At 52.3% G+C, this 26560-nt stretch overlaps 1 protein-coding gene across 1 annotated transcript in view; it reads left to right on the forward strand.

Moving 5' to 3' along the window:
• The window catches only part of IPPK (inositol-pentakisphosphate 2-kinase), a 48602-nt gene that overhangs the window by 9184 nt on the left and 12858 nt on the right, over positions 1-26560 (forward strand). The window contains exons 4-11 of the mRNA XM_080819855.1: positions 1248-1314; positions 2933-3054; positions 4344-4433; positions 13284-13342; positions 13678-13750; positions 16746-17025; positions 19371-19521; positions 19924-20026. Of these exons, the coding sequence (XP_080675981.1) occupies positions 1248-1314; positions 2933-3054; positions 4344-4433; positions 13284-13342; positions 13678-13750; positions 16746-17025; positions 19371-19521; positions 19924-20026 (945 nt within the window). The remainder of the gene's footprint in view (positions 1-1247; positions 1315-2932; positions 3055-4343; positions 4434-13283; positions 13343-13677; positions 13751-16745; positions 17026-19370; positions 19522-19923; positions 20027-26560) is intronic.

A 26560-nucleotide genomic window follows, 5' to 3' on the forward strand; every position in this document is an offset into this window, starting at 1 on the left:
CGGGCAAAACCAGCCTGAGTGAACAGTGACTGCTGACGCCAGTCGGGGGCGGGGTGGGGTGGAGTCGAGTCCTGGCGAGAGCCTTTCCCTACCCCCTGTCGCAGCACAAGACACAGACAGGCCCGTGCAGGAGCACGAGGCCAGCCAGAGCCATAGGCACACCCGTCGAGCCGGGTTTGGGACTGGTCTGGGCCTGTCCCCGGGGGAGCTGGAGGTTGGGAAACAAGGAAGAGGCTGTTTCCCTGGGGCCTTCACGTCTTGCATCTCCAGTGCCATGAGGGGTTGAGACACTGATGCAGTGTTAACAGTGTTGCCTTGCTTTTGTGGACCCGGTCCTCCCGAGGTGAACGCCACTGGGGCAGCCTCGACTTCACATTTGACCTTGATGTGACGGTGAGGGGATGCATTTCTCCTGGGGGAGCTCCTGAAAGACTGGACGTGCTGCTCCCCTGCCAGACCCCCTCCCCCCAACCCAAGCTGGCCGCTCTTTGTCCTTCTCCACAGTTGCCCTGTCCCTTCGAGGGCAGCTGCCCCTCAGCAGGGACGCTGGCGTGGCTACGCTGTCCGTGTTACACTGCCGGGAGAGGACCTCTGTGGTCCTAGCTAATTTTTCCTAACCTAATACTCTGCGCAGGTGCTGGCCGCTTGCCCTGCTGGCAACCACCGTCCATCTGTCTGTCAGGCAGGATGGCGTGGGTCACACTGGTTCCAGAGTTGGAATCAAGGGTTGGTAAATGTGGCCGAGTGTTAAGGATGCCTAAAATAGAGCTCATCATAAAATTGGGAATTCTAGGTGGTTTAAAGAAGTGCAGTTCTGCTTTTCCCCTTGGTGGCTGACCTGGGCCTGGCGGTCCCTGCGCTGAGAGCAGCTGAGCCCCAGGTGCCTCTGGACGGTCCCGTCTGCTGCTCCGCGCGCTCCCGTCGTGGCAGGATTTCTTCCCACACCGGCTGAGCCGGCCCTGTCGGTGTCGGGGGTGGAGCTGGGGAGACCGACTAGGAGGCGCCCCTTTCCCAGCGGAGGCCGCGCTCTGAGAGGGCCTGTGGCTCCGCACACAGACACCTTTGCGTCTGTTCGATCTGGTCGCATCCTCAGGACAGCAGAGCAGCTTGTATTCGTAAATCCACATGCTGAGTAATTTAACGTGGTAAAATACGCAGACTGTGAAGTCCGCCGTTTCCCTGGAGTGTCGGCGTGGCGCTAAGCTGGCTCCCGCGGCGCACTGAGTGTTTCGTACTTGTTCTTACAGGAAGTGGTTCAGCTGCCTTTAGATTTCGTGAAACAGCTTTGTCTAAAGATACAGTCTGAAAGACCAGGTAAGAGCTCCGGCTTGCAAATTCTGTTGGCGATTTAAATATTCCATTTGGAAAATGTTTGATGCGTTACTCCTGTTAGGCTGATGGAGTTTTCAGCAGTTCTGCTGCCAGAAACCTTATTCTCAGCCAGAAGTGCTCGGAGCACATGAATATGATTCTGGGCGTCCGATGGCCACGTCCCTGCGCAGAGCGTCTGAGCCGTGAAACGCTTCTGGGACCGAAGGGGAGCTGGAGTAGCTCGGCCTTAGCGGGCAGGGCGGCTGCAGGAGTCCTGAGGGGTGGGGGTGGGATGGCCCAGGTCGCCTGAGTACTGTCTCCCAGGGGTGGGACCCACCTGCCTGCTCGTCCTCCTGCAGGCAGTGGACAGACGGGAATGGCAGGGGGTGACAGCTTCTCCCCATTGCCTCCGTGCTTTTCTGCACAGGCTCGGGGCAGCGACGACACCAAGCGCGTGAGAGCTTTTCGTTTTGGTCAGAGATCGGATGTGACATCTGTGGTGTGGAGGGTGGCCATGTCGCCTCTTGAAGCCTGGCCAGGCAGCTGGGGGGATGCAGGTGGCCGGTATCCAGTCTTTCTGTGATTAGGAAATAGAAAACAAGCAGGACAGTTGTGCCCCGGAGCCTCTGGTTTGGGGCGCTGTGCAGAGCCAGGCTCCGGTGCCGGAAGGAGGCCACCGACGTGTCCCAGCCAGGACTGGGTCGCGGCTGTTCCTTTCTGGACCAGGGGAGAGTGATGCTTCCTCTAGCAACTCTGCATCATCATTTTGTTTTATGGTTACCAATTAAATGTGTCCAATGTGACAGTCGTAAGAGCTGTCCCTCGTTGTAATAATGCCTCGTAATTGGCCTTGTTATGTGACTGGAGGAAGGCTGAATCCCCCTGCGGCCCAGAGACTGCATCCTGGGCGCTGTTGTGGGCCCAGCGTCTGGTGGGTGGTTCCAAGCAGCAGCAGGGTTGGAGGGCTCTGGAGGAACCGGTTGTGGAGGGGGCGGCGAGGCCGCTCCTTCCTCTCTCAGCTCCTGCACTAAGGGAGTCGCAGAGGCGGGGGTGGTCCCCAAGACCACCCCCCCTTCTGGCAACGCTTACATAGTTGGGGGCCCCCACAATGACCTCGGGTCTGATGATTTGCTAGAAGGACCTGAACTCCCCGTTATCCTCACGACTAAGGCTTCTCACACTAAGGGACGCGGATGACACCCAGACCAGGGGAGAGGCTCTGGGGCGCATCTCCGAGACCCCTGCATGCGCTCCTGGGCGGCTTCTCCACTGGGCTTGTGCGTGCACTGCTTGCTTCTCCAAGCAGCAGGGTGTGACCACGCGGAGGGGGAGTGCCAGCCGGGGTCGGGGCTGGGGCGCACACACACAGCGGGCCGCCCCTCTGAAGGGGGAGCCGGTTCTGCCAGGCACGGACCCCCGCTGTGAATCACAGTGTTACACTCGCCTGACTGGGAGCCCCCAGATAAACACAGAGGCTCCTTAGGCGGGGCCCCCCGGGAGCCCGAGGCCGTGGCCTCTCTTGGGCAGGGCTGAACCTTCCCCAGCAGGAGTCCGCCATGTTGCCATTGGTCGTCTCGTCTGTCCTGTGCTCATCTCTCAGGTCTCTTCTTGGCTCTTTCAGAATCTCGCTGTGACAAGGACCTGGACACTCTCAGTGGCTATGCCCTGTGCCTTCCAAACTTAGCCAGACTTCAGACCTACCGTTTTGTAGAGCACCGGCCAATTCTGTGTGTGGAGATCAAGGTGAGCTTGTGTCAAGGGGAAGGTGGTGCGGGGCAAGGGGAACAAGGGTCTGGACTGTAAGGCCGTGAGTCTTCTGCCTGGAGTGAACTTTACAGCACAAATTCTTGGGGTTCCCCACACTGGGCCTCACGGCCCCTTCCCAGCCCCCAGCTCCCACAGACTGGGCTTGCTTCCAGCTCCTTCTGTCACCCGCACCTTGGTGTTCTGCTTCCTCCCACTGGCCAGACCCTCAGATTTAGGCCTGTTCCTGGTGCTCTGACGTGGAGCTGGCCGGTGGCCACCGGCAAAAGCAAGTGTGTCGGGCTCTGCCTCCCCTGTTTTCCTGGGAGGGTGCTGCTCCCCGGGCCCCTCCTCACCTCCTTCCAAGCTGTGCCCCTTGCCTGCTGGGTGACCCTACACCGAACTCCAGGAGCTCGGTTCCGCTGGGGCCCGTCTGATCGGTGGCGCACCGCTCCTTTGCTTCCTACTCAGGAGAGACCTCCCCAGAGGCCCAGAAGCAGGTGTGACTCTCGGTGGATGAGGGCCAGGGCCCGGCTTCAGCTCTGCTGCCCACTGTGCCCACGTCCCCCTCGGGAAGCCTCCCAGAGGTCCCAGGCCATTGTTTGTCCCCTCCTCCAAACTGCTGGGGCAATGATTCCTGGGTCACTCCTGTGGCCCTGAGCACTCACACCCCCGGGGGCTCCGTGTGGACTGGTGTCCTGCTTGCCCGACCAGAGGGTGAGCGTGCCGTGTCTCAGATGACAGGCAGCATGGTCTTCAGAGCCCCAACACCGTGGTCTTAAAAGGCAGCAGATGGGGGCACCTGGGTGGCTGAGTCGGTTAAGTGTCCAACTCTTGATTTCGGCTCAGGTCATGATCTTGGGGTCACGTGGTTGAGCCCTTTGTCGGGCACTGTGCTGGCTGCGGAGCCTGCTTAAGATTCCCTCTGCCCCGTCCCCATCCCCTGGCCACATGTGCACAGGCGCGCGCTCTCTCTCAAAAAAAAAAAAAAAAAAATCAAAACAGTAACAGAGCTGGGGGCCGGGGCAGACCCGCACTAGAGGCTTTCCCGTTGCAGCCTGTCGCAGAAGAAACGCAAAGCTGCTCTGTGTTGTGCTTTGTCTAGGCCGTGATGGAGGCCGCGCAGTGCGAGGACTGGGTGTGATGATGAGGGTGTGGTCCCTTCCCGCCGGGGCTGCGGATACAGCAACTCTGACTGTCCCGCGTCTCCTGTATCCACTCCATCATCGCGTCTCCTGGAAGGTGTGGGACCGGTCCCTAAGTGTTCTTTCTGTCCTCGTGTCTTGCAGCCCAAATGCGGGTTTATTCCTCTCTGCGGCGCCGTGACGCACGAGCTGAAGCACCGCGTGTGCCGCTACTGCATGCACCAGCACCTCAAGGTAAGGCGCCTCCGTGCGCGCAGCCTGGGGGGCCCCGTGACCCCCGGAGCTGAGGCGGCGGAGAGCAAGGCGGGGACACTTCTTACTGGCCTTCTCTTTCATAAGTCATTCATGTCCACCTTTTTTTTTTTGTTTCAAATTGAGATAAGTTCACATATCTTCAGTTCACCCGTTTAAAGTGTATAATTCAGTGGTTTTTAGTAAATTCGCATGATGGTGCTCAAATTCCAGAATCACTTCTGGATCCAAAATCCAGAATCACTTCGTCACCTCCCAGAGAATGCTGACCCCATCGCAGTCACTCCGCAGTCCCCTCTCCGGCCCGCCCCTGTGGATTGGCCTCTTCCGGACGTTTCCTGGAAATGGAATCGTGCATCCCATGGCCCCTTTGGGACCGGCTTCTCCCCCGAGCAGCATGGTTTTGGGCTTTTAGCCCCACTGCAGCGGGCTTGAACGCTCTTGCTTGGATGGGACCGTCTTGTCGATCGCTCCTCTCCTGGCACGTGGGTCATTTCTGCCTTTGGGCTGCTGTGACCGAGCGTGGACACGTGCTTGCTTGAGTTGCAGCTTTCCGTTCTCGCGGGCTGAGTCCTAGGAGTGGAATTGCTGGGTCTGAGAGAAATTGTGTTTAATGTTTTGAGCATATGTCAAACTATTTCCCCAGCTCTCGCACCATTGTGTGTTCCCACCAGTGGCGTCTGACGGTCTGATCGCTCCACACCCTTCCCAGCCTTGCTGTAGTCCCTGTGTGTGATTATCGGGGACCCTCGGGGTGTGAAGCAGCACGTCACTGTGGTTTCCATCTGCGTTTCCCTAACAGTTCGTGAAGCTGCAGATCTTGTCGTGGGCTCATGGGCCATTTGTATGTTTTCTTTTTTTTTTTTTTTAAAGATTTTATTTATTTATTTGACAGAGAGACAGATCACAAGTAGGCAGAGAGGCAGGCAGAGAGAGGAGGGGGAAGCAGGCCCCCCGCCGAGCAGAGAGCCCGATGCGGGACTCGATCCCAGGACCCTGGGATCATGACCTGAGCCGAAGGCAGAGGCTTTAACCCACTGAGCCACCCAGGCGCCCCATTTGTATGTTTTCTTTTGAGATATTTTGGCTCAAGTCCTTTGCCCATTTTTGAATTGGGTTTTTTTTTGTTGTTGAGTTTTAGGGGTTCTTTGTATATTTTGGATATAATCCTTGGTCAGTTCTGTGATTAGCAATTATCTTCTCCCATTGTCAGTTATCTTTTCACTCTGTTGATAGTGTTCTCCGATGCACAAATGTTTTTAATTTTACTGAAGTTACCGTTCGTTTCTTCTTTTGTTGCCTGTGCTTTTGGTGCCATAGCTAAGAAATCATTGCCTCATCCAAGGTCGTGAAGGTTTTCTCCTACGGTTTTGATCCATTTTTGTTAATTTTTATATTTGAAGGGAGGTAGGGGTCTAGTTTCTTTTGCATCTGATTCCAGTTTCCCAGCACCATTTGTTGAAAGGACTGTCCTCTCTCCGTCGAATGCTCTTCTTACTAGAGATCTTTTGGCTATAAAGGTGGTTCCATCCTGGGCTCTCTGTTCTGGTCCATTGGCCTGTGTGTCTGTCCTGATGCCGGTGCGGCCCTTTTCCTGATTTTGTAGCTTTGCAGTCAGTTTTGAAATGAGGAAGTTTGAGTCCTCTAGCTTTGTTCTTCTTTTTTAAGATTGTTTTGGCTTTTTGGGACTCCTTATAGTTACATATGAATTTGAGGATTGGGTTTTTCATTTCTGCAAAAAAAAAAAAAAGTTTGGGTTTTTTTGTTTTTTTTTTTTTTAATTTATTTTGACAGACAGAGATCACAAGTAGGCAGAGAGGCAGGCAGAGAGAGAGGAGGAAGCAGGCTCCCTGCTGAGCAGAGAGCCGGATGCGGGGCTCGATCCCAGGACCCTGGGATCATGATCTGAGCTGAAGACAGAGGCTTTAACCCACTGAGCCACCCAGGCGCCCCAGTCTGGGGGATTTTGACAGAATTTGCAGGAACGTGTGGATCACTTCAGGTAGTACTGCCATCCTAACAGTATTAGGACTTATAACCCATAAACACAGGCTGTCTGCCCACTTACTTAGGGCTTTTATTTTTTAATTTTTTTACAAGATTTTTTAATTTGACAGAGAGAGATCACAAGTAGGCAGAAAGGCAGGCCGGGGTGGGGGGGAAGCAGGCTCCCCGCTGAGCAGAGAGCCTGATTTGGGGCTCAATCCCAGGACCCCAAGATTGTGACCTGAGATGAAGGCAGAGGCTTAACCCACTGAGCTACCCAGGCGCCCCACTTACTTAGGACTTTTAAATGTCTTCTAGCAACATTTTATAGCTTTGAGGGCACAAGTCTTTCACCACTTCGGTAATTGTAGATAATCTTTTAGGATATTGTAAATATGATTATAAACAGAATTACTTCTTTAATTTTCTTCTTAGACTGTTTATTGCTGGTGTATAGAAACACAACTAGGTTTTTTTTGAAGATTTTATGCATTTATTTGAGAGAGAGAATGAGAGAGAGAGCATAAGCAAGGGGAGGGGCAGAGGGAGAAACTGACTCCCCGCTGAACACGGAGCCTACCCCCAGGGCTCGATCCAGGACCCCGGGACCATGACCTGAGCTGAAGGCAGATGCTTCAGTGACTGAGCCAGCCAGACACCCCGAAACATAACTAATTTTTGTGGGTTGATCTTGTATCCTGCAGCTTTGCTGAGTGGCTTTTCTTGTAGATTCTTCGGAATTTTCTACGTATACATCATGCCATCTATGAACAGAGTTTTATTTCTCTTCCAATTCGGACGTCTTTAGCTTCTCAGTTTCGTCAGAGAAACCAGCTGGGGGTTTGATGGGGATCCCCTGAATTGCAGACCCCTTTGGGAGGCATCACCACCTTGCCTGTATCCGTGTTCTGTGTACACAGGATGTTTTTCCATTTACTTAGGATTTTAATTTCATTCAGTGGTATTTTATAGTTTCCAGTGTGTTGGTCTTATACGTCTTTTTTTAAGTTTTTCCTTAGGTGTTTTATTATTTTGGAGGCTGTTGTGAGTGGTATTTTTTTTTTTCATTTCATTTTTCAGGTTATTACAGAGAAATATAATTGATTTTGAAAATACATAGTGTTAATTGTGGTGAAAGACACATAACATAAAACCTATAACCATTCAGCTACCTGGGCGTGCAGCCATCGCCACCGTCCATCTCCAGAACTTCTCATCATCCCGCACTGCGACTCAGTCCCCATTAAACAGCTCCACGCTTCCTTTCCTCAGCCCCAGGCAAGCCCCACACCAGTTTCTGCCTCCGTGGATTTCTCTGCTGTCGCTGCTTCCCAGAAATGGAATTATCCAGGATTGGTCCTTTTATGACTGACTCATTTTACTTGTTCTCAGGGTTCATCCACGTTGTGAGATATGTCGGAATTTCCTTCCTTTTTAAGACTGAATAATAGTCTGTTGAACATATATACATACACCACATTTGTAATCCATTTGTCCAGTGGTAGACGCCGCGTTGCTTCTATCTTTCGGCTTTTGTGAATAATGCTCCTGTGAACACGGGTGTGCAAACGCCTCTGAGAGTGTGCTTTCAGTCCTCGTGACTGTTTACCCAGAAGTAGGATTGTTGGTCACACGGGGACCTTGTTTCCTGCTGTTTTCCACAGCACCTGTGCCATTTACATTCCCGCCAAGGCATATCAAAGTCCCACTTTCCCCGCACCCTTACCAGCACTTGCTGGTTTGTTTCCTGATAGTAGCCACCCTGATGGGGGTGAGGTGAGAAGAGCAGTTGTTGTACAGCGGTATCTGGTCACCCCCATGAACCTGTTTCTTTGCTCTTTTTTTTGTGGTGGTGGTAGTTTTTTGGGATTCTCTGTATACATGATCAGATCACTTGCAAATAGCGAGTTTTACTTTGTTCTTTCCAATCTGGGTGTCCTTTGTTTTTCTTCCCTAATTCATCTGGTTAGCACGCAGTATTATCGTGTGGAGGAAGCAAGAGCGGACATCCTGATCATGTTCCTGATCTCCGGCAGAAGCTCTCAGTTTTTCATCACTGAGTGTAGTGTTCCCATGAGCTGGTCATAGATGCTGCTTTTGAGTTTTTGTTTTTTGTTTTTATTTTTTTTTAAATCCTGAAAGAATGTTAGATTTTGTCCTCCATCTATGGGATGATCAGGAGGTGCTTTCCTCTCCGCCAGTGTGGTCTGTCACATTGATTTTTCTATGTTGAACCACCCTTGTATTTCTGGGATAAATCCCACTTTATTATAGCTGTATGATCCCTTACATGTGCTGCTAAATGTGACTTGTTAGTTTTTATTGTTTTTATTGAAGGTTTTTTCTTAAGAGATATTGGCCTGCTGTATTTTCTAGTGATGTTTTACCTGAGTGTTTTTACCTGAGTGTTTACCTGATGTTTCACCAGAGTGATAACTGGCTTCATAGACTGACTTTGGAAGTGTTCCCTTCTCTCCCTTCTAATCTAATTTTTTGGAAGAGTTTGACTATCAGTGTTGATTCTTCTTTAATCATTTGGTAGAATTAATTAGTGAAGTCATCTGGTCCAGGGGTTTCCTTTGTTGGAAGATTTTTGCTAACTAATTCAGTCTTTTATTATTCTGTTCAGATTCTCTTATTTCTTCCTGACTCAGTTGTGGTAGTTGTGTGTTTCTAAGATTTTGTGCATTTCATCTAATTTGCTTGTTCATAATATTCCTCTAAAATTCTTTTTTATTTCTGCAAGGTTGGTAGTAAAATCCTTTTTTTTTTTTTTTAAAGATTTTATTTATTTATTTGACAGACAGAGGTCACAAGTAGGCAGAGAGACAGGCAGAGAGAGAGGGGGAAGCAGGCTCCCTGCTGAGCAGAGGGCCCCATGCGGGGCTCGATCCCAGGACCCTGAGATCATGACCTGAGCCGAAGGCAGAGGCTTTAACCCACTGAGCCACCCAGGTGCCCCTCATTTCTTTTTTTAATCATTTTTCTTGATCTAGCCAAAGGACTGTAATAATTGTTGATCTTTCCAAAGAAACAACTTATGATTTTGTTCTTTTTCTTCATTTTTTCTCCCTGTTCTTCATTTCATCTGTCTCTGCACTCATCTTTACTATTTCCTTCCCTCTCTCTCCATTGGATTTAGGTTGGCCTAACTTTTCTAGTTAGTGTAGAAACGTAGATTATTGATTTGAGACTTTTTTTTCTTTTTTATATACATGTTTATAATTATAAATTTCCATGTCATTCCTGCTGTCTCTGTAGGAGAGAGCATTGGTATGTTACATTTTCATTCTGTCTCAATTTTCTGATTTCCCTGTGGATTTCTTCTTTGACTCATTGATTAGGAATGTGTTTAGATTTCTCATATTTGTGAGTTTCTCTCTCTCTCTTTTTTTGCTATTGATTTCTAATTTAGTTGCACTGAGTTTGGAGAACATTTGCATGACTTCAAGCCTCCTTGAGAATGTTCGTGTTTGCTTGATCAGAACGTGTGTTCTGCTGTTGCTGGGTAGAGTATCCTATGGATGTTTGTTAGGTCTGGTTGGGTTAGAGGGTGGTTCGAGTCATCTGTTTTGTTGTTGATTTTCTTTCTACTCAATCAGTAATTTAACATCTTAAGCTAAACAGTCCAGCTCAGTTAATACCAACTTAATTTCACTGTTGTACAAAAACTCTGCTTCTTGTAGTTTTGTTGCCTTCCCCCTCACAAATTAATCTTTATATATAGTATGCTTGTCAGTACAGATTCCTGGCGATTGCCGTGTGCCATGTGAGGGATATTCTGTCTTTAAAGGGGATAGGATCAAAAACTTATACACAGAATATGTTTATATTGTCTTTTATGTTTATCTCGCTGTGTAGTTCCTTTACTGCTGTGCTGGGTCTTCACATGGATTCAGGTTCCTGCCCAGTGCCCCTTCGTTTCATCCAGAAGGTTCCCTTTACTGTTTCTTGAGGGGCACGTTAGCTAACAACAAATTTTTTTTAGTTATTTATCTGGCAGTGTCTTAATCACTCCTTCATCTTATTTTATTTTATTTATTTATTTGACAGAGAGAGTGAGAGAGCACAAACAGGCAGAGAGCAGAGAGAGCCGGGGAAGCAGGCTCCCCACGGAGCAGGGAGCCCGATGCGGGGCTCGATCCCAGGACCCTGAGATCATGACCTGAGCTGAAGGCAGAGGCTTTAAGCCACTGAGCCACCCAGGCGCCCCCACTCCTTCATTTTAAAGGATACTTTTATAGATGAAGAACTCTTGGTTGACAGTTTTCAGCACTGGGATTTTCCCGAATGCCTGCGACTAGTAAGTCTTTGCTGAGGGGCTCTGCGTGCATACGGGGCCACCATCCCCACTCGGCACGATGGTTGCAGCTCTGCTTAGCCTTCACTTCCTCAGAACCTCAGATCAGCAGCAGGTGAGGGTGTTTTAAGGTCTTTCCAGAGCCTGTGCATGGCCTTGTAGATGGCTGGAGGTTTCCAAAGCCCCTGTATATCTCATTCCTCAGCTTTTTCTTTTTTCAGCTTTAGGTTAGTCTAATTGTTTGCCGTAACTTTTTATTTTATTGCATTGTTATCCGCTGTCTTAGGTAGCCATGAAGTTAAACAATTGCCTGGGACCCTTTTCACAAATGCCTCTTGGGAAAATGCCCCTTTTGCACTTGGTAAACTGAATCAGGTAACAAAGATGGGAAATCAAGAGATAGTTGACATAATGACCGTTCTTTTGGAATGAGGGTTTGGAGAAACTCGTGCCTGGTTCAGCCCCCTCTGGTGGCTGCCAGGCTTCTGTTTTCACCAGGATTGGGATTGTTGGTTTTTAAGGTTTCCTTGGAGCTAGAGAGAAGGGTGGGAAGAGAGCATGAAAAATGCCACAGAGCTCACTGCTCCTAGATTTGGCCATTTTTCTTGAGTAAATGCTCCCAGATTGTTGCAAGCCTTTGGTTAATTTTCAGAATTCTGAAATTTTGATTCTGACAGTTTTTGCCAGTTTTCTCATTGCCCTCATGGAGGAAAGAATTTCCAGAGGTATTTATTCCGTAATTTTTGCTAACCCGCTCCATCTTTGTGGTGTTTTTGTTGTTGTTGTTGTTGTTGTTTTAAAGCTTTTATTTATTTGACAGAGATCACAAGTAGGCAGAGAGGCAGGCAGAGAGAGAGCAAGGGAAGCAGGCTCCCTGCTGAGCAGAGAGCCCGATGCGGGGCTCCATCCCAGGACCCTGAGATCATGACCTGAGCCGAAGGCAGAGGCCCAACCCACTGAGCCACCCAGGTGCCCCCATCTTTGTGGTGTTAAAACTTTCCAGGCTCTTCGGGAAAAGATGGTATGTCAGCCATTCCCTTTAGGAGATGGTCTTCATTGTCACCATTCAGTTGATGGCTATTTTAAGAACTGGTTTTTACTATGAAGCAATACCTGTGCATTTAACTGATAAAATATGGGATTTTCCAGAGGTAACCCGTGTTGTGAGTTGGTACATCCTTCCAGACTTCTCTCGGTGCCAACACAAATAATACATGTTATCCAGGTGGAAATGAGATGACGCCTTTCCCACATGTGTTCTGGCACGTGCTTACCTGTACATGTACACGTGTACTTCTGTAAAGCAAATATGGGACTTTGCCATATATAGTCTTTCTGTTAATTGCTCCTTTCACTTAACTAACCCTTGAGGATTGATTATTGTGTATCCTTCAAGGCTTTTTCAATGTGTATTTGGATATATGCACCTATGGAGGCCCACTTTTTTTTTTTTTAAAGATTTTTATTTATTTACTTGACAGACAGAGATCACAAGTAGGCAGAGAGGCAGGAAGAGAGAGAGGAAGGGAAGCAGGCTTCCCGCCGAGCAGAGAGCCCGATGCGGGACTCGATCCCAGGACCCTGGAATCATGACCCGAGCCGAAGGCAGAGGCTTTAACCCACTGAGCCACCCAGGTGCCCCCCCACTTTTTTTTTTTTTTTTTTTAAGCAAAGTAACATCATTTCCATTTATGCAGATTGCCTTTTTCCTTGAATAAATGTTGGTGATAATAATATAAATATAAATATAAATAAATGGTGTCGTTCAATCATTCCATCATGAGCATGCGGACTTCTGCGTCCTGGCCCATGAGAGCAGATGCCCTGTGAAGTTGTTTCCAGGCCTCACTAGTACAGTCAGACTGCAGTGAACGTCCTTGATCTCATGACTCCTCATAGGTTTGCCAAGTCAGGGGATGCCCACATTGAAATTTGATGGAGGGGCGCCTGGGTGGCTCAGTTGTTAAGCGTCTGCCTTTGGCTCAGGTCATGATCCTAGGGTCCTAGGGTCGAGCCCCACATCGGGCTCTCTGCTTGGTGGGAAGCCTGCTTCTCCCTCTCTTACTCCCCCTGTTTGTGTTCCCTCTCTCGCTGTCTCCTTCTGTCAAGTAAAGAAATAAAAAGTCTTAAAAAAAAAGAAAAAGGAAATTTGATGGAAATTAGCAAGTTGACTTTTGGAAGGTTGTGCCGATTTATCTTCTCCCCCCAAACATGAAATTATGAGCCACACCCTCCTCTTCCTGAATATTACACTTATAAAGATTTGTTCATCTGATGAGCAGAATGTGGCTGTGTCGTTTTGTGAGACCACATGCTGCTGGCTGCCTGTGTCCCTGCTCATGAGGAGGGCTGGGCGGGCAGCCACCCGAGGCTCGGCGGCTGAGGGTCCCTGGGGTGGCAGTCAAGCCCCAGCCACGGCTCGTGACGATGTGCCCCTGGAGGTGCCGGCCTCCACAGGGACCTTCTGCGCCCTCGTCCTCTCACAGAGGCATGGGCCCCGTGCTGCCCCAGCCGGTCATTTATGGTGCTTGGTGCTTTCTTAACAGGTGGCAACTGGGAAGTGGAAGCAGATAAGCAAATACTGTCCCCTCGACCTCTACTCAGGGTAAGAGAGCACTTCTCCTTTGTCCTCAGGGCCACCTTTTGTCGGGGTGGAGGTGCGGGGGAGGGGGGCCACTAGCCGGCAGGCAGCCAGGGTCCTGGGCAGGACGCAGGGTTCTTGCCGGGGGTCAGCTCAGCTGTGGGAGGAGTGGCTGGGGAGCAGAGGGGGGTTGGGGCAGTGATGGGGGGCCTCCCTGAGAAAGGCTGGGGGCATGTGGCTCCTGAATGAAGCCTCCAAGCAGCCCACATAGGCACATCCCCTGCGTCTGGTCCCCTGAGCCACCGGCAGGTGAAAGCAAAGGCTGCTTGTAATTCTATCGATAGTGTCTTTCTTTTTAGAAATAAGCAGAGAATGCACTTTGCCTTGAAGAGCCTGTTACAGGAAGCTCAGAACAACTTAAAGATATTTAAGGTGAGCGTGGCCTCTCTTCCGTGGCGTTTCAGCAGAAGGCAGTGGGTGTCCACACTGGGTTGGGCCAACCCGTGACTCTTTAGTCCCGGTAGATGCGGGCATCTGGGCTGGGGCTGCCTTGGTGTAAAGTGCTTTGGTCCTTTCTCCAAGCCTCGTCCTACAGGCGTGGCATCCTGTGACCCCTAGGGTGTGGGACGTTAGCTCCTGGACCACCAGGCAGCTTTGGCTCCCTGGATGCACACAGCCGAGCTCTGGTCCCGGGACAGGACGGCCCCAAGTCCATCAGGCTGTGTCCCAGGGGTCCATCCGTGCACCTCTGAGAGGGCGGCCACACCTGGGCCTTGGTTTGTGGGTGATTTAGGGAACGTGTAATTCCCTGATCTTGTTAGGGAGCGAAATCTCAGCGGCTCTGGGGCTCCTGGCCGCGTGTGGACAGGCTTTTGCACAAGGAGTGGTCGCCCTCCGACTCCTTCTCCGCCATCTGTGGGCTCCCTGACCCGACTCCCTGAGACCCTGTGGTCGGCTGCAGGCAGGGGCAGGGTCTCCGTGGAGGGGGGCAGGGGGCAGAGCAGGCCCAGAGCTGGAGGAGGGCTTAGTGTGGCCGCATTGGAAACGTGTCTGCTTGGGGCCTCCGGTCATCTCCTTTTCTCCTCCGCATGGACACTGCCCCTTGCCCCGCTGTGTCCCCAGTAAGCGGTTCGTGTGGCTCTGTGGCCCGGTCCGGGCTCACGAGCGCTGTGTCTGGGTGAAGAAGGGGGGCTTTTCTGTCCGGGTGGCCTTGCGCCCTCTGCGTCCTGCTCCGGGTGGACGGCGCTGCTCTGCCCCCGGAGGCCCCTCAGCCCAAGCTGGGGACGGTGGGCAGGGAGCCTCTTCCTGACTTGCTTTCCCTGATCTGGCTCAGAAGTCTGGTCGGAGTGAATGGGCTTGAGCCCGTCTGCCTCCCCCTTCCCAGAGCTAGAAGAAGGGCCTCTTTCACGGCAGTTTTTATTTTTAATTGTTACAAAGACGGAAGAGATTTTCCATTTCCATCCCAAAGATGAATTCTCTTTCATCTGGGGATTGATGTGGAACCTTTAGTGGGGCGGGTGGTTTTCCTGGCGGATCCTTTGCTGACCAGGCCTGCCCTGGGGCCGGGGTTGACAGAAGTGACACAGGATGGCTTTTCAGAACACTCGCTGGAGCGACAGCGCACGTTCTGGACGTGCCGTCGTCGCTCTGGAGCCAGGCTTTGGTTCTCAAGGTCAGGTGTGGGCTCTTTCCTGGCCGTGGTCAGTACCACCACTGCCCACTGTGGTAGCCTCTTCCCTGTGTGCCCGAGGGCTCTGCACGGACCCCAAAGCTGTGGCCGTGTCTACCCAACCTGGACACTTGTGAGACGTGGGGGACGCTGGCACTCCACTGATGTCACAGTCATCTGTCCTTGCGTGGAGTTTGGACCCTGCGGAGAAGAGGGTTCTGCTCACTCAGTAGCTCCCAGGCCTGGAGGGGGAAGCTTCATGGGCCGTGGCAGCTCCTGCACCAGACCACGGTCCCAGCCCCCGGCCCCTCTCTTGGTGGCAGCCCCCAGTGCCCGGTTTCGCTCAGCACTTCGCCTTGGTCTCCTTCCCTCCCAGGAGCTCCCGCGGGCCCTTTGCCTGGCACGCCTGCTTCCTGCTGTTAGACCCGTCTCGGGGTCAGTTTTCTCGTGATGGCTTCCCTGACTCCCGTGGCCAGCAGTGACCTCAGTTGTGTGCCTCCTGCTCTGACATGTGACAGGAGACCCCCTGGGAGGCATCATGCACACCCCTGCATCCCAGGACCCGGATGAGGGACGAATGCCCAGTCCACACGTCATGGACTGAATTGATGCTCATGTGCCACCTGGGGACAGGGCAGTGACTGTCCTCCTCTGTGCTCCACTGGCCCTCATGGTTTCTGTGGTCTGGAATTGAGCAGCATAGTTGGCACTGGCTCTGGGTGCCCCTTGAGGCCATGTCCTCTCTGACAGTTTGGCTAGGGTCTGAGGCTGGGCTCCCAGGACGGTGTCCTTAATGGTGTGGGCAGGACGCCTTGGTTCCTGGCTTGGGCGGGGTGGGGGTGGGGAGCGGTGGGTGCCCCGGGGGCCGCTCAGCGAGGCATTGTGGCTTGAGAAGAGTGGCACGAGAGGGAGGCTGTAGCATCTTTTATAACGTGGACTTGCCAGGACTGGGCTGTTGCTCCCACTCGGCCGGGGAGAGAGGGCTACACGGTGTGAGTGCTGGGACCACTGGGGACTGTCCGGAGGCTGCTAACCACACCATTTCTCAGATGAGGGAATCAGGGGACAAGGAGTTGGTCACTTTGCCATGGTTGGCTGCTGCTCAGGCGTGTGGGGATCGGGGTCCCTCAGGGATCACAGGGTCAGCCCACTGGGCAGCCCTGCTTGCAGCTTTGCGAATGCTGGTGGCATGGAAGTGTCTTTGCCAGACTTGGTTTCGAAAGGCAGGATGGCCTTGGGGGCCATATGGTCCACGCTGGTGACGTGGGCAGCCTCGCCTGCCCTGGCAGAAGTGTGGCCCAGCCCGTCGGAGAGGACGGAAGTCCTCAAAGTGCGGGTGGCCAACGGACACCCACACTGACCAAGAAGTTTGCCTCCTTGGGGTCAGACTGACACTGTGTGTCCCTCAGGAGCACGGGTGTCCCGTGGCTTCTCAGGTAACGGGCTGGGGGGGTCTTTGGGGCTCTGGGCTGTGTTTGCCTGAGGCCCAGTGTGGTGCGGGTTCTCCTGAGGCCTTGTGTTTTAGGCCAGGACCAGTCTTTGGTTTCTGAGAACAATCGTTCTATTCCACGTTCTAGTGGGATTTGCGTCTTGGCCAGCGACACAGTGCGTGACGGTGGGTTCCGCCAGAGGGCCATGGTGTGCAGGGCCCCAGACGGCACGGATGTAGGGTGTCGGGTCCCTGCGGGCAGAGACAAAGGTGTCCTGCCCGCTGCCCCCCGTGGAGTTGACGTCTCCCTGTCTGTCCCCTGCCCGCAGAACGGGGAGCTGATCTACGGCTGCGCGGACGCCCGCAGCCCCGTGGCGGACTGGAACGAGCTCGCGCACCACCTGAAGCCCTTCTTCTTCCCTTCCAACGGCCTGGCCGGCGGGCCCCACTGCACCAGGGCTGTGATCCGGGAGCTGGTGCGGGTCATCACGCGGGTGCTGCTGAGCGGCTCGGACAAGGGCCGGGCGGGTGCCCTGAGGCGGGGGCCTGCGCCACGGGGCCCTCGTGTCTGTGAAGCCAGCCCTTTCGGCAGGAGCCTGCGCCGCCAAGGTAGGCCACGCCGGGCACGGGGGCGGGCAGAGGGGGGCGGGGATGCCAGGGGCCTGCCTGGCCTCACGGAGCTCTTGCGGGAGCGGCCTGGGGCTCGTTGGGGCTCCCCACGGCCGGCCCTCCCTGCCTCCCAGCCCTGCCGGCAAGACTCCCGGCCTCATCCTTTATCCGGGCTGTAGGGTTTTCCCTAAACCGCCGGCTCTGTGCGTCCTCTGTAGCTGGCTGAGCAGTTTCCCCGCGACCCCGGCTCGTCGGCACGGCCACCCTGCGGGGCAGGTTTTCCCCGGCGGGTGGAGAGCCGGGGCTCGGAGGGCCGGAGTCCCACAGCTCCGGGCCCTTTGGGGTGGGGTGGCCCCTGTACCTCCCCCTTGCCAGTGGGCTGGCTGTGACTCAGTGGGCATCCCAGCCTCGAGGCAGCCCAGCGGCGGTGGGTTTGCGTTTTGCTGTGCACATTCCCAGGCTCCTCGTTTGTCCCTTGGCCGTCTGCTGGCGGGCTCCACGCCGTGCGCAGGCCTGTGCCATGTGGCACTGTCGCCGGGAGCTTCCTTGAGGGGCTAACAAGGAAGACTCAGATCATTTGTGCTTCGGGCTGAAGGCCATGTGGTCCCTCGTGGCTGCTGCAGGGGTGGTGCCGGGGGACCGAGGCCCTGCGGCTTCTCATGCTGCTATGTGTGCCGGGCAGCCCCCTGGGCACGGCCCGTCCCGTGGACTGCCCCTTGTGCCAAATTTTTCTTAGCATGAATGAATTTTGCGGCTTTCTTCTTCTTCTTCTTTTTTTTTTTTTTTAAAGATTTTATTTATTTATTTATTTATTTATTTATTTTTTTAAAATATTTTATTTATTTATTTGACAGACAGAGATCACAAGCAGGCAGAGAGGCAGGCAGAGAGAGAGGAGGAAGCAGGCACCCTGCTGAGCAGAGAGCCCGATGCGGGGCTCGATCCCAGGACCCTGAGATCATGACCTGAGCTGAAAGCAGAGGCTTTAACCCACTGAGCCACCCAGGCGCCCCTGATTTTATTTATTTTTTTTGACAGAGACAGGGATCACAAGTAGGCAGAGAGGCAGGCAGAGAGACAGAGGAGGAAGCAGGCTTCCCGCTGAGCAGAGAGCCCGATGCGGGGCTTGATCCCAGGACCCTGAGACCATGACCTGAGTTGAAGGCAGAGGCTTTAACCCACTGAGCCACCCAGGCACCCCGAGATTTGATTTATTTATTTGAGAGAAAGAGTGTGCACACGAGCAGGGGGAGGGGCAGAGGCAGAGGGAGAGGGAGAAGCAGGCTTCCTGCTGAGCAGGGAGCCCGATGTGGGCCTTGAGCCCAGGACCCTGGGATCATGACCTGAGCCGAAGGCCAGACGCTTAACTGAATGAGCCACCCAGGCGCCCCTTGTGACTTTCTTAAAAAAGCGATACTCGATCATTTAATTGTGGCAGAATTATGCCCGTTATTGGGGCTCAGAAGTAGATGACACGATGTGTCTGGAAGGATACCGATAGATGCTGAGGCGCCCCTGGCTCCTGGGACTTTTCTTCAGGGCTTCCCTGGACACAGAGGCTGATATAAGCATGACCCACGGGACGTGCAGTCTAGGATGACAAATCCTGCTCTACACGCTACTTTGTAATCTCGTATTTTTGCCTAATGACCAATGTGTGTCTGCAGTTGTATTTTTTGAATTTTTATTGACCAGGAGGTAGGTATCCCACTGTCCGCATGGCTTGTGATTTCAGCAAATGCCCCCAGCTGGTGTCTGTGTTTTCACCGTGTGTCCTGTGGCTGAGCGTGTCCAGCCTGCAGTGGGGGGTCAGAGGTCAGAGTGTCTGTACTGTACACGGCTGCCGCCTTCACGGGGGAGACATGGGCCGGGACCCTGTCTCCCCAGCCCACATGGCACCTGGTGCACATCTGGGACCTGTGTGTGATGCTTGCAGCTGAAACGGACTTGGTGCCATGCTGACCCTGTGGTGACAGCTCCGTGCTGTGGGTTTATCAGCGGCGGCTATGACTGCCGTCCCGTATGGCCGCCCACCTGTCAGCGTGGGCTGTGGCTCTGGGCTCTGCAGACACGGTCTCACAGATTTGGGGACGTCAGTGTGGGCATTTTAAATTTTTGTGCCTGGCTAATTCAGACCGAGAGCCGTGTCTGCACCGAAGCCTGGGCTGCTGTGATGAGCTGAAAGCCTTCGAGAGGGAGCAGCGCAGAGCGACACACAGGTCCCCTGCCTGTCTCTGGCGCCCGGCCCTGTGCCCCAGCAGCTCCGTGAGGCAGGGTGTGGCCCGTGCCCAGGCTCTCTTCAGTCCTTGACAGTAAACCTCTTGTTTTCCCGATGTTCTTGGTAGGAAAAAACAGCCCGGAGTGCTCGGGGTTACCGAAGGGCTGTCTTCTGTACAAAACCCTCCAGGTGCAGATGTTGGACCTGCTGGACATCGAAGGCCTCTACCCTTTGTACCGGCGGGTTGAACGGTACCTGGAGGAGTTTCCTGAGGAGAGGTGAGGCCCAGGCCCTCGGCACCCCTGCTCTTGCTAGGCTGAGTGGGCCCTGAGCATTCCTGAGGGCAAGACAGGGATGGGGAAGGGGCCGCCCCGGCAGGAGGCCCACCCTCCAGCCGCCGCGGGCCTGCGGTCCCCTGTCCTGTGGCAGCTGAGCCTGCAGGGGGCAGTGCTGCCCCACCGCCGGCCAGACTCGTGGCCGGCTTGACCTGGAGCCGGCCCGCCCCCGCCTGCTCACCCCCCCGCCCCCGCGGGTCTAAAAGTGCTGCTTCAGAACGAAGCTTGGTGTTAGGAAGAGGTGGACCTTTGAGATGTTTAAGGCAGATGTGTGAGCGTTAAACTGTTACTCGAGAAACCGATTCCAGGCAGCTTTGCCATCCTTTTTTGTGCTTTCTCTTTCAGAAAAACGTTGCAAATAGACGGGCCTTATGATGAAGCATTTTATCAGAAGCTGCTTGATCTTTCCACTGAGGACGATGGGACAGTGGCCTTTGCACTGATGAAGGTGGGCAGACCTTTCTGGAAACACTTTGCGCTCTCTAGGCTCTTAACAGTAACTTGGGGCTTTCCTAAGACATGTCGTTTCTCATTACCTGCCCCGGGGCTTAAAGCAGAAAAACTGAGGAGTAAAAAAAAAAACATCGCTGTTTCCCTCAGGTGACCCACACGGGTGGTGACCCAGAACCTTAGCTCTCAGGGAGGCTCTCCCTTCCTCCCGGAGGCTCCGGCCCACCTGGACCCAGCCCTCTCCCACCCTTGTGCGGGGGGCCAGGACCCAGGGCCGCCGCTCTGACTTCCCTCTCAGCAGCCTTCCCTCCCCCTGCGGCCCTCGCTGGGGGCCCGACGCCACCCGTGGCCACGCGTGGGAGGCTCCCCCAGGCCTGGTCCTGCTCTGTGGGGAGTCAGAGACTCACTGGAGTTGGATAGCAAGAAAACAGCATCTTTATTTTCACTAATCTCTGAAATGCAGCATTTCCTCCATTGTGAATGTGGCGACAACCACCGTTGGGTCAGCAGGACCCCCGACTTGGCCGCTGAGGGAACCAGACCTATTCTTTTCTCATAGCAGTGGCTACACACATCTTGCACTACCTTTCGTCATCACTCCTGGGGTTTTGTGGCGTGGGACTGTGTCACATATTGTTTTAAAAAAATATTCTGGTATTTGATATAGTCATTTTGCTGTTTATTTTCTGCATTTAAAAATCTCATTCTGAGAGACATCCAGAGGCTTCACTGGGCTTTCAGTTTTGCTGAACACCAGTGCGGTGAGGGAGCCTCTAGCAGGAGTGAGGGGCAGAGGGATGCCCAGCTGAGTGGCCGTCTCTCTGTGCGGGTGGGCAGCGGCCACCTGTGCTGGTCCCCACCTGGTGTCTGGTCCCCACTTGGCTTGGGCCGCTCCGTCTCGTACAGCTGTCACGGCGTCGAGGAAGAGGACGGAGGAGGTCGCGGGGAATGCTCTGAGGTGCTCGGGGTGGGGAGAGATCCAGACGTGGAGTCTTGCACCAGAATCTCCCGTGTTGCCTACGACTTGGGTGCGCTGATTTAGGACTAGGGACAGGCACTCCTGCTTTTTCAAGAGAAGCAGAATTTTTTTCATACGTTTCTCTATTTTTCATCATTGCTATCAGATAAACGCGGATTACTTCTCAACTTCAGTTTTTAACCTCCTATATAAACATAATCTTGTGGTAAGAGACTCAGGCCGTCACTATACCTACCAGAATGGCTGTACTGCCCACCGCACTGGCCCAGGGCTGGGGTGCTGCCGGGACGGGGCTGGGTGCGGGTGTGGAGAAATGGGTCCCACACCCGTGCTGGAAACCAGGAACCCACTGGGGAAGCAGTGGCAGCTTCTCACAAAACTAAGCCTGCACGTCTCCTACACGCCGGCCTCTCACCCCTGGGCAGGTGTCACAGAGAAGGGAATGCTCGAGCTCACACGCTCTGAGCGCCGGACACAACCCAGTGTCCACCAGCAGGTGGCCCAGCGGCTTGCACACGGGGGCGGGGCTGAGCCACAGACGACCGGGCTGAGTCTCCAGGGTGCTGTGCGGAGTGACAAAGGCAGCCCAGAAAGTCACACACTAGGGCTGTTTGTGGGCTGTTGAAATGAGCGTGCTGAAGGCGGCCGTGGTTTGGGGAGGCGGTGGAAGGAAGGTGGCTGTGGCCGCAAAAGGGCAGCACAAGGCACCCTTGTGGTCACGGGCGTGCTCTCTCCCTCGCTGTGGCAGATGTGCGGACCGACACGTGTGACCACACTCGTGCACGCGCACACACACAGACTGGAATCAGGTTGTGGCGTGTGTCCGGGTCCCTGTATAGTTCTTTGCAAAATGTCACCGAGGGAGGCCCGGTCAAGGGTCCCCAGGATCTCTGCATTATCTCTGACACCTGCACGTGAACCTGCCGATACCTCAGACAGTCTCACGGAAGGTGGGACAGCGAGCCTGTCGTGCGAAGCCGCGCTCCTGCGCGAGCAGCCACTCCCGTGCTCAGCCGGGCGTCTTTGCAGACCTTCCGTCCCTCTCACCGTGCGGGCGGCCGGCGGTGCGGCCGGGGTCCGTGGGGAGCGTGCGGCTCCGCCTCCCCGTGTCGGGGCTCAGGCTCCGGCGGCCGCGAGGGCGGTGGTGGAGCAGCGGGAGAACGTTCTGAGGCTGCAGACAATTCTCGCAAGAGCTTGTCGAGCCTTGTGCCGCTGACCATCCGAGAGAGGAGGGGCTGCTGCTTTCGTTCCGACGCTCAGGAAGCCGCAGCCCCGAGAGACCCTCGCTCTCTGTTGTGTCGAATTCGCAGCCGGAGCCCACACGCTTGTTTGGGAAAGGGCCAGCGGGCCTGTTACACCTGCTCGGCGCGCCCGTGGAGTTCGGGCCCGCGGCGGACAAACCCAAAGGAGTGCACCTGCGTTGTAGTGAAACGGCATTTCCAAAAACAGGTGCTGAGCTGGATTTGGCCCCGGGCCTATGGTTTCCTACTTTTGCTTGTCAGGGTTTTGTTTTTTTTTTAAGACTTGTTTGAGAGAGCACGAGCAGAGGGGTGGGTTGGGAGGAGGGATGCAGCGGAAATAGAGGACAAGCAGGCTCTCCACTGAGCAGGGAGCCTGATGCGGGGCTCGATCCCAGGACCCCGGGATCACCTGAGCCAAAGGCAGACGCTCAGCCGACAGCCACCCAGGCGCCCCAGCATGTTCGCTCTGTTGGTTTGGAAGTCGCACGTTCTCTTTCTGTCCCTGTAGTGGTTCCTTGTCCACATTTGAGTCTCATGTTAATCAGTGACTTCACCGCCTCAGACACTCAGCAGAAGGAACTGGGTCTGTTCACGTCATTTCTCCCACCTCCACACCATTCACGCAGCTGTTGCCTGGTATCCTGCCTTGTCTCATTCTTTCTTTCTTTTTTTTTTTTTAAGATTTTATTTATTTATTTTACAGAGAGAGAGGGGGAGATCACAAGTAGGCGGAGAGGCGGGCAGAGAGAGAGGGGGAAGCAGGCTCCCTGCTGAGCAGAGAGCCCAATGCGGGGCTCGATCCCAGGACCCTGAGATCATGACCTGAGCTGAAGGCAGAGGCTTAACCCACTGAGCCACCCAGGCGCCCCTGTCTTGTTCTTTCTAAAGTCGCAGTTTACAGTATCGCTTACCTGTGGCTTTGCCCAGTGTTCTTGCATCTCCAATCTTTCCTGTTTCCTTTTTTCTGTAATGGGTTTATTGAGATATAACTTACAGACCATACAAATTACCTATTTAAAGTGTATAACTCAGTGATTTTTCACCAATTTCAGAACATTTTCATCACCTCAAAGAAATCCCACCCCCTCTCGCTGTCATCCCTCTTCTCCCCACCCTCAAGCCCGAAGCAGCCCTCAGCTCCTGTCTGGCTCTGGATGTGGCTCCTGCAGACACTGTGTGTAATCGGCCTCATTCTGTCCCTGGTCTGACGCGACCGGCTTCCTTCACGTAGCACGTTCTCAGGGTTCATCCGCATCGTAGCATCACGTGTGAACACTCCGTTCCTTTTATAGCTGAAGACTACTCCATTCTACAGATATGTGACATTTTGTCCTTTTGTTAAAGGTGGACATTTTGGCTATTACGAATAATGCTGCTGTAAATATATGTGTACTAGTTGCATGCACATGTTTTTACTTTTCTCGAGCAGATACCTAGGAGGGGAGCTGCTGGGTCAAATGGTAACTTACGTTTAATTTTATCAGAATCTGCCAGATGGTTCCAGAGCGGCTGTCCCATTTTCCATTCCCACCAGCAGTGTGTGAGGGTTCCATCTTCTCTGTATTTTCTTTCTTTCTTTCTTTTTTTTAAGATTTTACTTATTTATTTGACAGAGATCACAAGTAGGCAGAGAGGCAGGCAGAGAGAGGGGGGGAAGCAGGCTCCCCACCGAGCAGAGAGCCCGATGCGGGGCTCGATCCCAGGACCCTGGGATCATGACCTGAGCTGAAGACAGAGGCTTTAACCCACTGAGCCACCCAGGTGCCCCTTCTCTGTATTTTCAATGACACTCATTATTTATCATTTTGATTTTAGTCATCCTGGTGGGTATAAAGTGGTATCTTGTTGTGATCTGCATTTCCCAGAAGACAAACACAGCATTTTTTTGTGTGCTTGTTGCCCGTTTATATACCTTTGGAGAAATGTCTACTCAGACCCTGTGCCCACTTTAAATGATACAATTTGTCTTGCTGAGTTGTAAGAATTCTGTATATTGTGGGAAGTGGGGCCTTATCAGATACGGTATGCAAGTAGTTTTCTTCAATTCTGTTAGTTGTCTTTTTACTTTCTGAAAATGCCCTTTGATGCAAAATGTTTTTGATTTTTTTTAAAGATTTAATTAATTTGTTTGACAGAGAGAGAGAGAGAGCACAGGTAGGCAGAGCGGCAGGCAGAGGGAGAGGGAGAAGCAGGCTCTCTGTGGAGCAGGGAGCCTGACGCAGGGCTTGATCCCAGGACCCTGGGATCATGACCTGAGCTGAAGGCAGATGCTTAACCAACTGAGCCACCCAGGCGCCCCTGAAAATGTTTTTATTTTGCTGAGGTTTAATTTATCCATTTTTTCCTTATATTTGTGCTTTTGGTGTCATATCTAAGAATCCATTGCTAAATCCAAACTCAAGAATATTTTCTTGTTTTAAGAGTTTTATGGCTCTTACACTTAGTTCTTTGATCCACTCTGAGTTAATTTTTATATCTGATTTGAGGGTAGGGTTGCAGCTTCATTCTTTGCTGTGGACGTCAGTTTTCCCAGCACCATTTGTTGAAAAGACTGTTTTTTAAACTCCACTGAATGGTCTTGGCACCCCTGTTCAGATCAGGTGACAGTAGACATATGGGCTTATTTCTGAATGCTCAGTGGTGTTCCTTTGGTGTATATGTTTATACTTACACCAGTACCCTGTCTTTTTAGTAAAAAAGTTTTGAAATTGGGAAGTGTAATTTTCTAACTTTGCTATTCTTTTTCAAGATTGTTTTTGCTATTTGGAGCCCCTTGTGATTCCATATAAATCTTAGAATCAGTTTGCCAATTTCTACAAAGAAGCCAGCTGGGCTTGAGATAGGGATTGTGTTGAATCCATAGATCACTTTAGTTAGAATAGCCATCTTTGCAACAGTAAGTCTTTCAATTTATTAACATGGGATGCTTTCCGATTTATTTAGATCTTCAGTTTTCTTTCAACAGTCATTTGTAGTTTTCAGTGTGTGCATTGTGTACCTCTTAAGTTTATTCCTGAATGTTTTATTGTTTTTGATGGTCTTTTTTTTTTTAATTGAAAAAAGTTTTTATAGTATGTTGTGAATCATCTTACCATGATAATCTTTCAGGGAAGCGGTATGATTTTTTTTTTAAATTTTTAAATTTTTAAAAATTTCTTCTCAGAGTTCCAGAATTCATTGTTTATGCACCACACCCAGTGCTCCATGCAATACGTGCCCTCCATAATACCCACCACCAGGCTCACCCAACTTCCCACCTCCCGCCCCTTCAGAACCCTCAGATCGTTTTTCAGAGTCCACAGTCTCTCATAGTTCGTCTCCCCCTCCAATTTCCCCCAACACCCTTCTCCTCTCCAGCTCCCCATGTCCTCCGTGTTATTTCTTATGCTCCACAAATAAGTGAAACCATATGATAATTGACTCTCTCGGCTTGACTTATTTCATTCAGCATAATCTCTTCCAGTCCCGTCCATGTTGATACAAAAGTTGGGTATTCGTCCTTTCTGATGGAGGCATCATACTCCATAGTGTATATGGACCACATCTTCCTTATCCACTTGTCCGTTGAAGGGCATCTTGGTTCTTTCCACAGTTTGGTGACCGTGGCCATTGCTGCTATGAACATTGGGGTAGAGATGGCCCTTCTTTTCACTACATCTGTATCTTTGGGGTAAATACCCAGTAGTGCAGTTGCAGGGTCATAGGGAAGCTCTATTTTTAATTTCTTAAGGAATCTCCACACTGTTTTCCAAAGTGGCAGCACCAACTTGCATTCCCACCAACAGTGTAAGAGGGTTCCCCTTTCTCCACATCCTCTCCAACACACGTTGTTTCCTGTCTTGTTAATTTTGGCCATTCTAACTGGTGTAAGGTGGTATCTCAACGCGGTTTTGATTTGAATCTCCCTGATGGCTAGTGATGTTGACATTTTTTCATGTGTCTGTTAGCCATTTGTATGTCTTCTTTGGAGAAGTGTCTGTTCGTGTCTTCTGCCCATTTTTTGACGTGATTATCTGTTTTGTGTGTGTTGAGTTTGAGTTTCTTTATAGTTTTTGATGTTCTAAATGTATTTTTAATTCTGTTTTCCAGTTTATTGTTACAAGTGTATAGAAATTAGTTTGTTTTTTTTGGGGCGCCTGGGTGGCTCAGTGGGTTAAGCCTCTGCCTTCGGCTCAGGTTGTGATCCCAGGGTCCTGGGATCGAGCCCCACATCGGGCTCTCTGCTTGGCGGGGAGCCTGCTTCCTCCTCTCTCTCTGCCTGCCTCTCTGCCTACTTGTGATCTCTATCTGTCAAATAAATAAATAAAAATCT

Source organism: Martes martes (genome assembly GCF_963455335.1).
Source record: "Martes martes genome assembly, chromosome: 12".
Lineage (NCBI taxonomy): Eukaryota > Metazoa > Chordata > Mammalia > Carnivora > Mustelidae > Martes > Martes martes.